General features: G+C 44.9%; 1 protein-coding gene across 1 annotated transcript in view; it reads right to left on the reverse strand.

The window, feature by feature from the left end:
* Nucleotides 1-8,027: 8,027 nt before the first annotated feature.
* Rhoj (ras homolog family member J) overlaps nucleotides 8,028-13,963 on the reverse strand; it is a 92,313-nt gene continuing 86,377 nt past the window's right edge. The window contains exon 5 of the mRNA XM_052739580.1: nucleotides 8,028-13,857. Coding sequence (XP_052595540.1) covers nucleotides 13,711-13,857 — 147 coding nt within the window. The 3' untranslated portion in view covers nucleotides 8,028-13,710. The remainder of the gene's footprint in view (nucleotides 13,858-13,963) is intronic.

Raw genomic sequence — 13,963 nt, forward strand, 5'->3', positions numbered from 1 at the left:
AAATTTGAAGTTCTTTTGACTGAAGCATTCATTTGGGGTTTCATGTTTGCTAAGGGACACAGATGACTTGTGTGGTAGCATGCGTCCCAGGGGTCCTGTATCTGCAGCCCCTGTTGGGTCCAAGCTGGGATCCCCGAGTGCTCCTTGAAGGAGGAATTACTGAGTCCATGAAAATCTACAGAGCAAAGGTTGAGACTGGTGGGCAAGGCCTAGGATGCTGGGGTGACTGTCTAGGGACAAAGGACTTGAGCGAAAGCCACCCCAACCTGTAACTGCAGATGTGTTGGTAGGAGGAAGTCACCACACAGAAAGCTGTTGAGCAGCTGTGGTATCTGCAGGGGAGAGACCATGCCGCTTATAGACAGCCCAGGGCTTCCTTCCATTCTTCCTCCTTCCATTTTTAGGAGCCTTCCTCTGGGTTTTCTGGGCCAGTCCTCTTGCCAGAGATTCAAGAAAGATGGGCACAGCATTAGTAACAACTCTGGCAGGAAATAACTGACATTTGACCAGAGTTAAAGAAACCAGCGAGGAGGGCTGACACACTTGTGGTTTGGAGGTAGTGGGCAACCTTAGGGTGCTGTGATGGGGAAGGGTGTGATTATCAAATACCAAGGCAAACACAGGAGAGGAGCCAGTGCCTGGCAGGAGCTGTGGTCCTTAGTGGGATGCTGCAGCTGTTTGCCAAGCTGAGGCATGGGAAGAGGTGGGGGATATCCCAACCTACTTGCTTTCCATACCCTTGAATCAAATGGGAATCATACTGGAAGGCAGAGACTGAGGGGGCCCATTGATGTGGTCATCCATCAAGTCTGGTCTTCTAGGAAGCAGGTTTGAAATGAATTTAAGGGTAATGGGATAGGCCACATGACTTCTGTCTTAGTTAGGGTTTTTATTGCTGAGAAGAGACACCATGACCATGGCAACTCTTATAAAGAAAACATTTAATTGTGGTGGCTGGCTTATATTTTAGAGGTTCAGTCTATTATCATCATGGCAGGGATCATGTTAGTGTGCAGGCAGATGTGGTGCTGGATACATCTTGGCTTGCAGGCAACAGGAAGTCAACTGAGACACCCGGTGGTATCCTGAGCATAGGAAACCTGAGAGCCCACCCCCACAGTGACACGCTTCCTCCAACAAGGCCATACCCACTCCAACAAAGCCACACCTCCTAATAATGCTGCTCCCTGTGAGATTATGGGCATCAATCACATTCAAAATACCACGACTCTGTTTAGGGCGTTTCAACTAAAAAGTGTAGCAGGTAGTAGTGGTGGTTGTCAGGACAATATGTAGGCTGTAGTATCCCAATGACTCACATTTCTCTGATGGGAACTGCTGTGGGATACATACAGGTTCGTGTCCACTAATATCGTATATATAATGTGTGAGAGACATGAAGGCAGGATAAGGGTAGTTACAAGGACTCTGGCATTAGTTCAGTATTAAGTAGAATCAAAGGCCTTTGGGCATGGTGTGGAAGCTGCATTTGAAGAGGTGAAAACCAGACCCGTGATCTAACCTGGAGAGCAGTCCAATCATTTAAAAGGCTGACTCTGCCACCATGGTTCTTCTGTTCTTCCTCATGGTCCTAATAGGAAGGAAAGAGACACAGAGGCCTGGAATGGGAACAAGCAGGCGGATGCACTTGCTGGTCCCTTGCAGAGGGACCCACTAGCTCCTCCTTGCCAGAGGAGACAGACTCCCCTAGCTGGAAAGCCACATGGAGGACCTAAGATGGACGTTGTTTTATTATAACTCCTCAACTAGTGTCCGTGATTCCTATGGTTTAATACTCCTGCTTCTGCCTCCTAATTACTGGAGTTTTAGGTGTGTGCCATCACACCCATTTTTTTTTTTTATGGTGCTGGATATTGAACTCAGGGCCTTGTGCCAAATAGGCAAGTACATTGTCCAATGATCTGCAAGCCCACTCCCTACAAACTGGTCTATTCCAGATGATAATTAGGGGGAAGACTTGCTTTCCGGCAGGGAGGAATGAAGGTCTCTGCTGAAGGAGCTAGTGGATAATGCAAACCAGAGGGATGGGTAGAAGTACGTGGCAATGGGTGTGGGGTGGGAAGAGACTGAGGAGAATGTAGCCACATGGAGGAGATTCAGGATGTATAAGCATAAGAACATTAGGAGTTTGTCCCGCTGTGCTGTTGGGATGGCTCCTGCCAGCTTGGGGGAAATTGTGCCTTCTATCAGTGAAGAGGAGAGACTTTAACTATGCTGGCAGAGTACCAAGGAGTCAAAGACAAGCATGAGATGGGGGTATTTCACAGGACCAGAGGACCCACCAGCTGTCTGTGTTCATCTGAGAGGTTCAGAAGATACTCTCTTTATCCAAGAAAAGTTCTACCACAGAAAAGTTCCATCCTGACTGTTCTCTGTAGGCCAGAGGATGCTGCCATGGGCCTGGGCTTCTAGGTGTTGGCAGAGCTGACAGGGCTTTACACAGACCAGATGGTGACATATAGCTAGAAGAGGCAAGGAGGACATTACCGCTGCTGCAGACAACAGAGCTATAATAGTGACTAGAGGGCCTATGACCTGCAGGGTGTGTGGTAGGTACTGCCTAATAGACAGTGGAATTGCTAGTCCACGGAAATAAAAAACTGCAATAACTATATATGATGATTAGGAAATTTACTAAGGAAAAAGAGGAAAACATCTGTCAGGATTTATTTCAGTGAGAAACCCAATCTTTTTTTTCTTTTTAACTTTTCCTCTTTTCCCTCAGTCCATTGCACAGCCTTCTTTCCCATAAATATTAATTAACTCTAATTTTGTACAAAGCACTGTTTTGGAAATAAAGATGCAAATGTTGTTACCATTTATAGAACTCCCACATTTATGAATTCTCAGGTCTGTGTATACATGCTTGCACGTGCACACAAACACACACACCCCTATATGCACATGGAGGTCAGAGGTCAGCCCCTGACATCATTTCTCAGGAGCTATCTACCTCTTGTTTTGTGAGAGGCCTCTCTCTGAACCTGCAGCTCGCTCATTAGGCTAGGCTGGCTGGCCAGTGAGATCCAGGGATTCTCTTGTCTATATCTCTCCAGGGGTGGGGTTACAAACATGTGCTACCAAGCTCAGTTTGTGCGCTGTTGTTTGTGGGTTCTGGAGGTTCAGGTCTTCATGCTGGCACGGCAAACACCTTACTGACTGAACCATCTCTCTGGTCTTACGTCTTTAGTCTGTGTCAACCATACTACTAAGTATTATTAGTATCATTTTACCATTGCTGGTTTATGGATGAGGAAGCCAAAAAGCTGACATACCCAGTCACTTGTCCATGCTAACACAGCTAATAAGCCACATGTGCCTGGTGTGGTGGTTTGAATAGTTATGGTCCGCATAGTTTCATGGGTTGGAATGCTTGACTATAGGGAGTGTCACTATTAGGAGGCATGGCCTTATTGGAGAAGCTGTGGCCTTGTTGGAGGAAGTTTGTTACCGTGGGAGTGGGCTTTGAGGTCTCCTGTGCTCAAGCTTTGCTCAGTGTGACACACAGTTTCCTTCGGCTGCCTGGGGATCAAAATACAGAACTCTCCACTCCTTCTCCAGCACCATGTCTGCCGCCGTGCTGCCATACTACTCGCCATGATGATAATGGACTAAACCTCTGAAACTGTAAGCATGCCCCAATAAAATGTTTTCCTTTGAAAGAATTGCCATGGTCATGGTATCGCTTCATAGCAATAGAAATCCTGACTAAGACACTTGGCTTCTCTGACTCAGATCAACCATGTTCTACTGAGGCATGATGATACCTTTTGGGAAAGGTTTTTCTGAGTCATTCCTGTTTGGCACAGCCTGAGCTGAGGGATGCCAGGCTGCTCATTAGCTTTTTCTGTCATTCCTGGAGGCTGGGTCACCCTGTGGAGATTGGGATGTTCACCTGGTTTCCTGTGTCACCTCAGGAAAGGGATGGTTTCTGTAGCACAGATCATATCTTACCAGAGAAGTGTCTGAGGGAGAAAAGAAACCATGCTACAGCAGAAGTTTAAAAGAAACCAGAGGTGAGGGTTATGGTGGTCCGGGGCCTCCCAGACTAGCTCCCAATAAATGGTTGCTCAGCAATTCCTTATTCAGAAATACGTTTATTTTGTAGTTAGTGAAAGGTAAGGAGTAGGGAGAGTTCTTTTCTACAGAGCGGTGTTGATTAGGTAACGTAAATCCTCTCCTTTTCCTTCCCTGATCTCTCTCCTTGAGATAGACTCTCAAGTAGCCCAGGATGGCCTCCCTGTGTAGTGAACGATAATCTTGAATTCCTGATCCTCCTGTCTCCACTTCCTGAGTACTGGGATTTCAGGCATGTGCATCATGCTGGGTTCATATGGAAATATAAACCTTCACAGACCATTTCACTTCTGGCTTCCTTTCACTTCCTGGTGGAAGTGGTAATTCATGTTTCCCCTCTTCCACAAGACATTAGGAAAGCACTAGGTTCTTCTGTGATGGCCCAATTAGCTCATCAGATTGATTGCATTTTAAACCAATAAAATCATTTTATAGACAACGAACTATGTATCTAATTGAAAAATAATGCAAATTCATAAAATAATTTGCATTTCATAAAGTTTTTCATGAGACCTACTTGTCTTCTTCAATCAGGATATATTTATTTCAAATATATACATATTTATGTACCCCTAGTGCCAGGAATGGTAGCATATACCTGTCATCTCAGCACTCAGCAGACTGAGGCAGGAGGATCAAGAGTCTGAAGCTAGCCTGGGCTATGTGGTGAGACTCCTTTTTTTTTTTTTTTTGGTTTTCCAAGACAGGGTTTCTCTGTGTAGTTTTGGTGCCTGTCTTGGATCTCGCTCGATCTGTAGACCAGGCTGGCCTTGAACTCACAGAGATCCACCTGGCTCTGCTTCCCAAGTGCTGGGATTAAAGGTGTGTGCCACCACTGCCCGGCTGAGACTATATTTTAAAAAACTAAAATAAACAGAGAAACAAAATATTATGCTCCCATCTTTCTTGGTTTTCAACTTCAGAATCTTAAGCAAACTACTAAAAATAACTTTTTAATCTATTCTTTAGCGAATTCTTCAATGTTGTGTGTGTGTGTGTGTGTGTGTGTGTGTGTGTGTGTGTGTGTGTGTGTACCAGTGCCATGGAGTGTGTATGATCAGAGGACAACCCAAGGGTGTTAGTCCTCTCCTTCTACCTTGGGGGTCCTAGGGATTGAACTCAGGCCATCAGATTTTATTGCAGGGTCCCTACCTGCTGAGCCCCCTCCCTGATCCCGCTGAGATTTTTCTCCTAATGGAACACCTTTTGGCGCCCAAGTCTGCTCCTTATTTACATGATGGCTCTTCAGGCATTTGCCTTTGGTTTTATGGATGGAATGGTGTGTTGGGTAGTCAGGAGGGGTTCATGTCTGGTTGCTGTGGCCTGAAGTGTCTATGGGGGGTACAAAAGCTCTTCAGGCAGGTGACATCTAAGGGAGCTAGGGAAGGAGTGAGAGAAGGAGCGAGCAGGTGCACGGAATCGGCAATGTAAGGCAGACACTTCCCCAGCGGGAAGGATTTAGAGGGTTAGTCTAGCCATCTTTCTAAACCTTTATCATGAAAAATAAAGCAAGCCCCTCCCCACCCCCCCAACTTGTTGACTTTGTACTTGACCCTAAGTTCCTTCAACTTGGAGGAGAAGTAGATATGAAGTCCCACCCCAAGCCAAGAAGCTATTTGCAACTGATAGCTGTTGGGAGAGGGAACATTAGTTTTCTTCAAAGGAATGGCGCTGGGTTTGTCAACCACACCCCAGGGCAAGCCTCGTGCTCAGGAGTAGTTGGTTAGTCAACACTAATGTACTTTTTTTTAGAAAGACAAAGAACTTCGGCCGGGCGGTGGTGGCGCACGCCTTTAATCCCAGCACTCGGGAGGCAGAGCCAGGCGGATCTCTGTGAGTTCGAGGCCAGCCTGGGCTACCAAGTGAGTTCCAGGAGAGGCGCAAAGCTACACAGAGAAACCCTGTCTCGAAAAACCAAAAAAAAAAAAAAAAGAAAGACAAAGAACTTGGAGTTGGATGGGGAGGGAGGTGGGACTTATTAAAGGATAAATAAAGTCATTATTTAAAAAGAAAGTCATGCAAGACCTTCCCTAGAAATCCCCAGACCACTGAGATAAATGACAAACAGTCCTTGGAAGACAACAAAAACCATCTTGATTTAACAGGGATATTGATATTGCAGAGCTGAACGTGAACATTTAGCAGTGTTGAAGACAGGGATACAATCAAGGAATAAAGGTAAAGTCACAGATACAAATTAAAACCATTTGAGAGAACATGTAGTCTCTGAAAACAAACTAAATAAAATATAATGGCATGCTCCAAACTAATTGTCTTGAAGGAGGGTTTAGCGCCGTTTGTAGACATGTTCTTCCCACCTGAAGTGTGTGCTCTTCGGGTTTGCTGTCCACTGTGTGGAGAGGTGAGCCATCAAGTTAGGTGACCCAAGCTTCCAGGCTGTTCTGAGTCTGTAGCTTCCATTTCTTTTTGGAATATGCTGATCATACTTAAAATACATGGTAGTGGTTTGGGAGCTGGGGGCCTCAAAACATCTGGCACTTAAAAACACTTTGGAAGTGTTTCAGGAAGATTGTTGCTCAGCTTTTGGGGCCTGCTTGAGCAAGCTCAAGAAATCATCATGAAACTTCTCCCCATGGATGCCTTAACCGCTCTAAATGAGAAACCAAGTCCATTGGAAGCAGCCTGCAAACTTCAGCATTATAAGACTGGAGAGCAGAGCCCAAAGGACTAATGTTCCACGAACGTGCTCAGCCAGTTTGGAGAGTGTAAGTGGCGAACATGGGGCGGAAAAGTAAGTAGGCTTAGAAACCAGGGGGTTTCTCCTCTTCAGCATTTGGTTATTTCTGCAGAACCATTTCTATTTAAATGAACACAGGCTTGCAGGAAGCCTGGACTGGGATTTTATTTGACTGTCCCAGAAAAGAGACGAGAACTCACCAAACAAGGAGCTATGGGGGGATGGCTTAGTTGGTAGAGTGCCTACTGTGCGGGCATAAGGACCTGAGTTCAGATCTCTGGCACCCGTGTAAAAAGTCAAGTACACTGTGCACCTGTAATCCCAGCCCTGGGAAGCACACCCAGGCTATTAGATTGGCCTATAGGCATCTGTGTGGGGCATTTTCCTGATCAATGATTGGCGTAGGATGGCCTAGCTCACTGTGGGTGGTGCCACTCCTGGGTAGGTGGTTCTGGGGTGTATAAGAAAGCAGGCTGAGCAAGCCATGGAGAGCAAGACCATAAGCAGCGCCCCTCCACAGCCCCTGCTCCAAGTTTCTGTCTGAGCTCCTGCGCTGGCTTCCCTTGATGACAGGCTGGAACCTGTAAGTCATATAAGTCCTTTCTTCCCTGCAACTGCTTTTGGTCAGTGTTTCATCAAAGCAACAGAGAAGCAAAGTAGGACACTTATAAATACCAGAATGACTTTCAGAATGGAATAGTTTAGATTTAGCAGATCTTTCAAGCCAGATGCTGCTTTTCTGCTTGCTTCCAAATACGTTGTTCTTTGACCGCAGCTGGGCGGCATATGACGAAAAGAAAAGACATCGACAACTCTCTAGTCAACTGGTAGATGAATGATTTAAATATTGACCTAAGCAGCACCTACATGGCAGCATCCGAGAGACCATCTACACTGATTCCTTCTTCATCATTCAGCGCTATGCTTGGATATACAGAATGATAAGGACCTGGATATCTCACAGACTATATGTCCTCATTTTTAATATATGTCTGAGTCACTTGGGGTCTTATTAAAGTGCAAGTTCTGGTTCAGTTGGTCTCAACTGGGCCCCAAAATGCTATACTCCTGACTAGCTACCAAGTGATGCCGATGCTGCCAACCCTTGGATCACATTTGAGTAGTAAGGAGCTGGACAACTTCCCATTGTAGAAAGACACCTTCAGAAGGCAATTTGCATGAGTGGCTGATGGAAATCCCCGATGACCCCACAAATGAGAACAGAACAACAACAAAAAAAAGGCCATTTAATGACATGTCAAAAATGTGATACAGATAAACAGTGAGATTAGAGTACATGAAATAATATTCCATTAATTATGCAACAAGTACAGAGAATAGCCATTACATGGGAGACTATAGGAACACCACCCTAGGAGCAAGCTGGCTGGAAGTCCCTTGACTCTGTGCACCTTATATGTATGGTAGAAGCAGCGGTTACAGTTCGGTAATGTCCCTGTATATAGTATATGTGCTTGCTGCTTACTAAGAGCAAAGGCAATTCTACCGAGTGATGAGAGTACAAATTCATTAACATTCTTGCCTGGGGCTTCTTGAAGAGGCAATAACCTGATTGCTTAACAAATGTATCAAAGATGACGGGGAAAGGTGATTTTAGATGCAGATCTATTAACCGCCCAAGATGTATTGCTCTTGCTCAGAAAGTGTTTCTGTTTTCCCTCCAAAGGTCTAACAAACTCCAAACACTGCCTCATGGAGGCCAGTGGGAGGCCAGATCTGCTAGTCCAAGTTCCCTTTCTTCACAGTGCGGCAGGTCTCACATCCTCAGTGACACCGATTGGGTGCCATTCAGCAAAGATATCTCACATCCTGAAACCTCGGGGTTCGTTGCTAAAGACCACACACTGCTCTGGCTTTAGTGTTATGAAGGTTCTGGGCCATGCTTCTAACACCCGTGCACCAAAGCAACCCTTGTCTTGAACATTACAGCCCCTTAGAAGTAAAGCACAAGTAGTAACCAAGATTCATCATCCAGCCATTAGTCTAATTTCTTGGAATGGAGCCTCAAGGCCCATGGCTGGGGTTGAACTTACATCCCACCCTTTCACACATGAGCCAGGCCCTGGCTCACTCCCTTCTGACCCCCCTGAGAGACAGGCTAAGACCCTGGTGGCTGAGCAGAGAGCTTGGTGTTCTGGGTACTTTTCTGTTTATTGCTGACCATAGAAACACCATGAACTCGATCATTTTATCTTATTTTTCTGCACTGATAGCATCTGTTATTATTAATATAATCTTTGTATTTAGGGATATCTGCTGTGGGATGTTCTGTATGTCAAATGTGTTGCTGATTAGTCAATAATTAAAACACTGATTGGCCATTGGCTAGGCAGGAAGTGTAGGCGGGACAAGGAGGAGAATAAAGCTGGGAAGTGGAAGGCTGAGTGAGAGAGACACTGCCAGCCGCCACGATGAGAAACAGCATGTGAAGATGCCGGTAAGCCACGAGCCATGTGGCAAGGTATAGATTTATAAAAATGGATTAATTTAAGCTGAAAGAACAGTTAGCAAGAAGCCTGCCATGGCCATACAGTTTGAAACCAATACAAGTCTCTGTGTTTACTTGGTCGGGTCTGACGGCTGTGGGACTGGCAGGTGAGAGAGATTTGCCCTGACTGTGGGCCAGGCAGGAAAACTCCACCTACAGATATCTTTGTGAACATGAATCAATATCACCTGTATACCTGAGCACAAGTATTCCAGAGTTAGCCTTATCAAGGTTTAGCTCATGGGACTTTCGAGGTTATTTATGTATTCATTCCTGTTTCTTAGTAAGTTTCCCTTGACTTTCTGCTACGCACAGGCAGAGGATGTGGAAGATTTCTCCTCTACCGTGCCATTAAAGCTGCAAAGAGCACCCGCAGACCTCCGTTCAGAGCAGAATTCCTAATGTTACCACAGGGTTTGCCATGACTGCCCATGCCATGGTCTTGACATTCTCAGTCTTCAGCTTTCCTCAGCCTCTGGATGCTGGTCAGAAGTGAACTCTCCCCAGAGTGAGCAAGCCTGTGGTTTGCCCTGTGTTTAGTTGTAACTTCCTCTTGGTTCCTTAAACGTCTCATTTCTCAGAGTGCTCACCTTCCTTTGTAAGCAACTCAGTTTGCCTGACTCCTTTTCCTTTCTGTTTCTATTATTCCAGAAAAGATACTGTTTCTGGGAATACAAGTGCTTGGGAAAGTCTTCTCAATGAAGTTGGAGACTACCAAGAGAATAGCCAGTCATCTGTAGCTCTCTTGAGAGCGAGCACACTTCACGCTCAGGCATCTGAACAAGGATGGATTTCAAAACAACATAGAACATGTTAGATAACAATGTCCAGCATGACATCAAATATGTCTTTAAAGCAAAAGCACAACTTGAAGTTTTCATCGCACTGGTCTCAGGAATGTTCGCTCAGTGAATGTCACGTGGCTTCTGTGAACTCTTTTTTGAGGCAGAGTGTCACTGTGTAGCCCAGGCTGGACTTAACTTAATGATCATCTAGCCTCAGCTTTCTGAGTGCTGGGATTATATGTGCGTGCCACCATTTCTAGCTCCATTATATGGTATTTTAAGAGGTTTGCCTCAATTCAGAAGTTTCTCCTTGAAAATGCTGAATTTCCTAAGGTTGTTGCTCATAGGAACTTACACCTCAAATAATGGTGGACCAGGCTGGCCTTAAACTGACTGAAATCCTTGTGCCTCTGCCTCTTAAGTACAGGGATCACAGACGCCTGGCTTAGGTTTTTTTTTTTTTTTATTTCCTTCAAACATTGTAGGTTTAGTTATGACTGGTTTCCTTCTATTTCCTTGTTGGTGGTGCAGTGAGAATCGTGGATGGCTACATCCACTTCAATTGACAGTGCTCCTACAGACCAGAAGTCTTCCCAATAATTCTTTATGTATTATAACCATACATATTATCCTCAAAAAAAAAAAAAAACCCAAAAAAACAAAAACCCGAAAAACCCGAAACCCACTCCCCATTGGAAGTGCAGAGCTTAGGTTTTGACTTTGCTCTTCTGTAATTCCTGGTTTAGGTTGTAGTTGTTAATGACTTCTAGAGTGGTTCTTAGAACGGAATTTCCTTGGAAGAAATCAGCCCAGGTTTCTTACTATGAACATGGCTTTGATTTGTGTCTTAGCTTAAGCTGCTCATCAACTCTATTGAACAATCAACCATCAAAGTGAAAAAAAAAATCCATCAAACTAGCTACTTAATTACATGGCAGTTTGCTCTGGATTGCAGGCATATTGGTGAGAAGATCAAATTCTCTCACTTTACCACACCTTACCAGTGTGGTGGATTACTACTTTGTCTATAGAGGCTTAACTACATGGAATTAAGCATTTAAAATATGGCTGAAAGATGTAAGAGAAACAAATGCAACTCTACTGATCTGCTTGCAGAACTCCAACTTGATATGGGTAATGACAAGTGAACTAGTGTGGGACTGCCTAGTGCTGGGTGGGAAGCAGATGTCAGGAATTGCTTCAGCTCTGCACAGCACATCGCTCTCAGTTGATCCCAGCTGAGTGTCTCATCTGCACACTGAGGGACTGTGCTACAGGTTCTGAGACCTTTTCTGTCCTCACATGGATATCAGCTGCCATTTGTTGACTTTGGAAGATGGAGTGGACTATTAGCAAATCTTTATTTTGATTTCTATAATTCTTTTTGTTTCTAATTCTCAGAACAGTTGTTATTCAACCTTGGGGCAGCAGACATTTTTATAAAACAAATCAGGTCCTGCTATAGAAATCTCATTGGTCCATTTTGGAGCTGATGGCTAGGGGGAGAGATCTGCCTGTTGACTGCACATATTAGGGAACTCTCTCTGGTGGAGCCAATGTATTGCTTTCAGTCTTTCCTCCACAAAAATAAGAAGTGAGGAACAGCCCACTAGCAAGATGCAACTATGCCATACTGTAGCAGAATTGGCTCACAGCACTAATGTCATTATAGGATCACATACTCATTGCCTAGCTGAAGGTAAATAATAGCCTCCACAGCATTATGGCTCATGCATATTCGATTTCCTTGTATGAAAGCAGACAGAACTCTTATTTCCTTTTAGGTGGCACGTGTGCATGCATGTATGTGAGTGTGCATGTATATATGATATGCATGTGTGTGTATGGATGCATGTATGTGTGTGTTTCAGAAAACTCTTTGCCATTATATGGGAGAGAAATCAAACAGTACTGACATGTAGAGGAAGCAAAAATACATTTCAGAAATTCTAAACAACAGACAAACAAACAAAACCCCCAAAGACTAAAGGGGTGTCATGGAAGGTCTTAAGAAGACCCATATCATACAATTCTCTTCTGTGGTTCCTCTATGAGCAGAAAAGACTAGAAAGATTGGGATGCTTTTCCCAACAGATGGAGCTTCAATTCAGAAAAAGTGAAATATTTTCATATTGCTAAGATATGATTTACTGATGCAATAAAGAAAAAAAAAGGAGAAATCAGCTTCCCTGGGTAATTCCAGGGCATTTGTAAGCAAATAAGACTAATCAGGGCCAATCACAGCCTCTAATTAAAACACAGAGAGTCCCTGGCTGTTTGGGAATTGTCACGTTGAAAGGTGCAGGATTTCTCACGGGAAGTTTTCCTGATCAGGACCAAACTCTCCATTAGGTGCAGTGCCTCAGGCTGGAATGGGATCCACTTAAGCTTATGCTCCATGGACATTTGGGAGAAGGAGTTAAGGAAAGAAGGAGAGAGGCAATAATTTTCGCACCGGCTGCAATTGGAAACTGTCCTGAACTGAAGCTTAATATGGGCAAGCCGAGTAGCACTTTCAGTTGAAGTAAGTAGAAGAGTTAAGGCACTTTGACCCTGAAGGATTCTGGGACACATTTTTCATTTCTGGTGTCCAGAGCCCTCCCCCCTTTTTTTTCTTTTAAGGTCTTTTTCTTTTTCCCCAGGCTGTGACTGGGGAACATGTTCCCCAGTTTCTCCTGGGCACAGGAGAAAGTGTGACTGGAGGGAAGGCACAGACCTGTGAGGGGTGGGGCAGGCCCACTCTGCTGGATCAGGAAGATGGCTTTTGCCATCTTCTTGTCCTGACCAAATTAGATGAAAAGCAGAAATCTATTTCTTTCTTCAAAGACTGTCCATTTTCAGGTTGAATGACAGTAGATGTTTGCAAGAGCAGGACCCCTGTCACCTGAAGCATTTGTAGGATGAATCTTTGGCAAAACTGGAGAAGGTGTAATAATTCACAGGATTTTTTTTTTAAAAGGCTAAAAAATTATAGCTCTGACAGTTTATAAAAGTTGTAAAGTTTTTTTTGTTTTGTTTTTGCTTTTGTTTTGTAATCAGGCATTCAGAGGTACATGTTGGCTCTAAGGACATTGGCAGAGACCCACTGTCAATAGGAGTGAGCATAATCCAGCTTGTCTTTGAACTATTTTGATACGGACTTTCGAGGCTCAAATGACTGGACCTCAGGAAACTGTAATAGAAACAAATGTTAAGACACTTGGCTGAAACAACAGTCTCAGGAAAAATGTCGGCATTGTATTCCCAAGTTGGCAAACACAGGAAGTAAGGCCCCCACTGCAGGACAGAGTGCTTGGTTTTCCAGCGTGACTTCCCGTTGGCTCACATCGGTGGAAGGGGAGATGTGAAATACAGGACAATTGTGACTTGCTTCCAATACCTCCCCAGCGCACTGTCTGAATGTGGCTCAGCGTTCTCCATGCGCAGTGTGGATGCTCCAGCCTGGGGAGGAGGCAGTGGTGACAGGATGCTGAGCTGGGAAGCTGGCAGGGCACAGTGACAGGCCTTCGGGATGCAGGGATTCCTTTCTGGTCATGCCCTCCCTTTTGGCTAGAGGCGGGTCCCAGAGACTGACTGCTCTTCACACCCTTGGATGGCAGGGAGACAGGTCTCAGGCAACTTCAGATAATTGCGCAGCAGCCGTGGCACTCTGAACAGCCCTTGTTTTTTTTCTTGGGGTGGAAAATAGTGAGGATGGCTTCATCAAAAACCGCTTTGAGACCCTTCTGAGTCAGGGCAGAACATTCCAAGTAGCACTGGGCGCCAATCTTAAACACAAACAAAGAGTCGTGAGTGTCAATCCTCTGCCTTGCCAGCCCCCCCGGTCAGCTTGTCCCCCCCCCCCCCACAGCCTGTTTCCAGTGTCCTTCCCTT

The sequence above is a fragment of the Peromyscus californicus genome, unplaced genomic scaffold (genome assembly GCF_007827085.1).
Source record: "Peromyscus californicus insignis strain IS unplaced genomic scaffold, ASM782708v3 Scaffold_15__1_contigs__length_86483966, whole genome shotgun sequence".
NCBI lineage: Eukaryota > Metazoa > Chordata > Mammalia > Rodentia > Cricetidae > Peromyscus > Peromyscus californicus.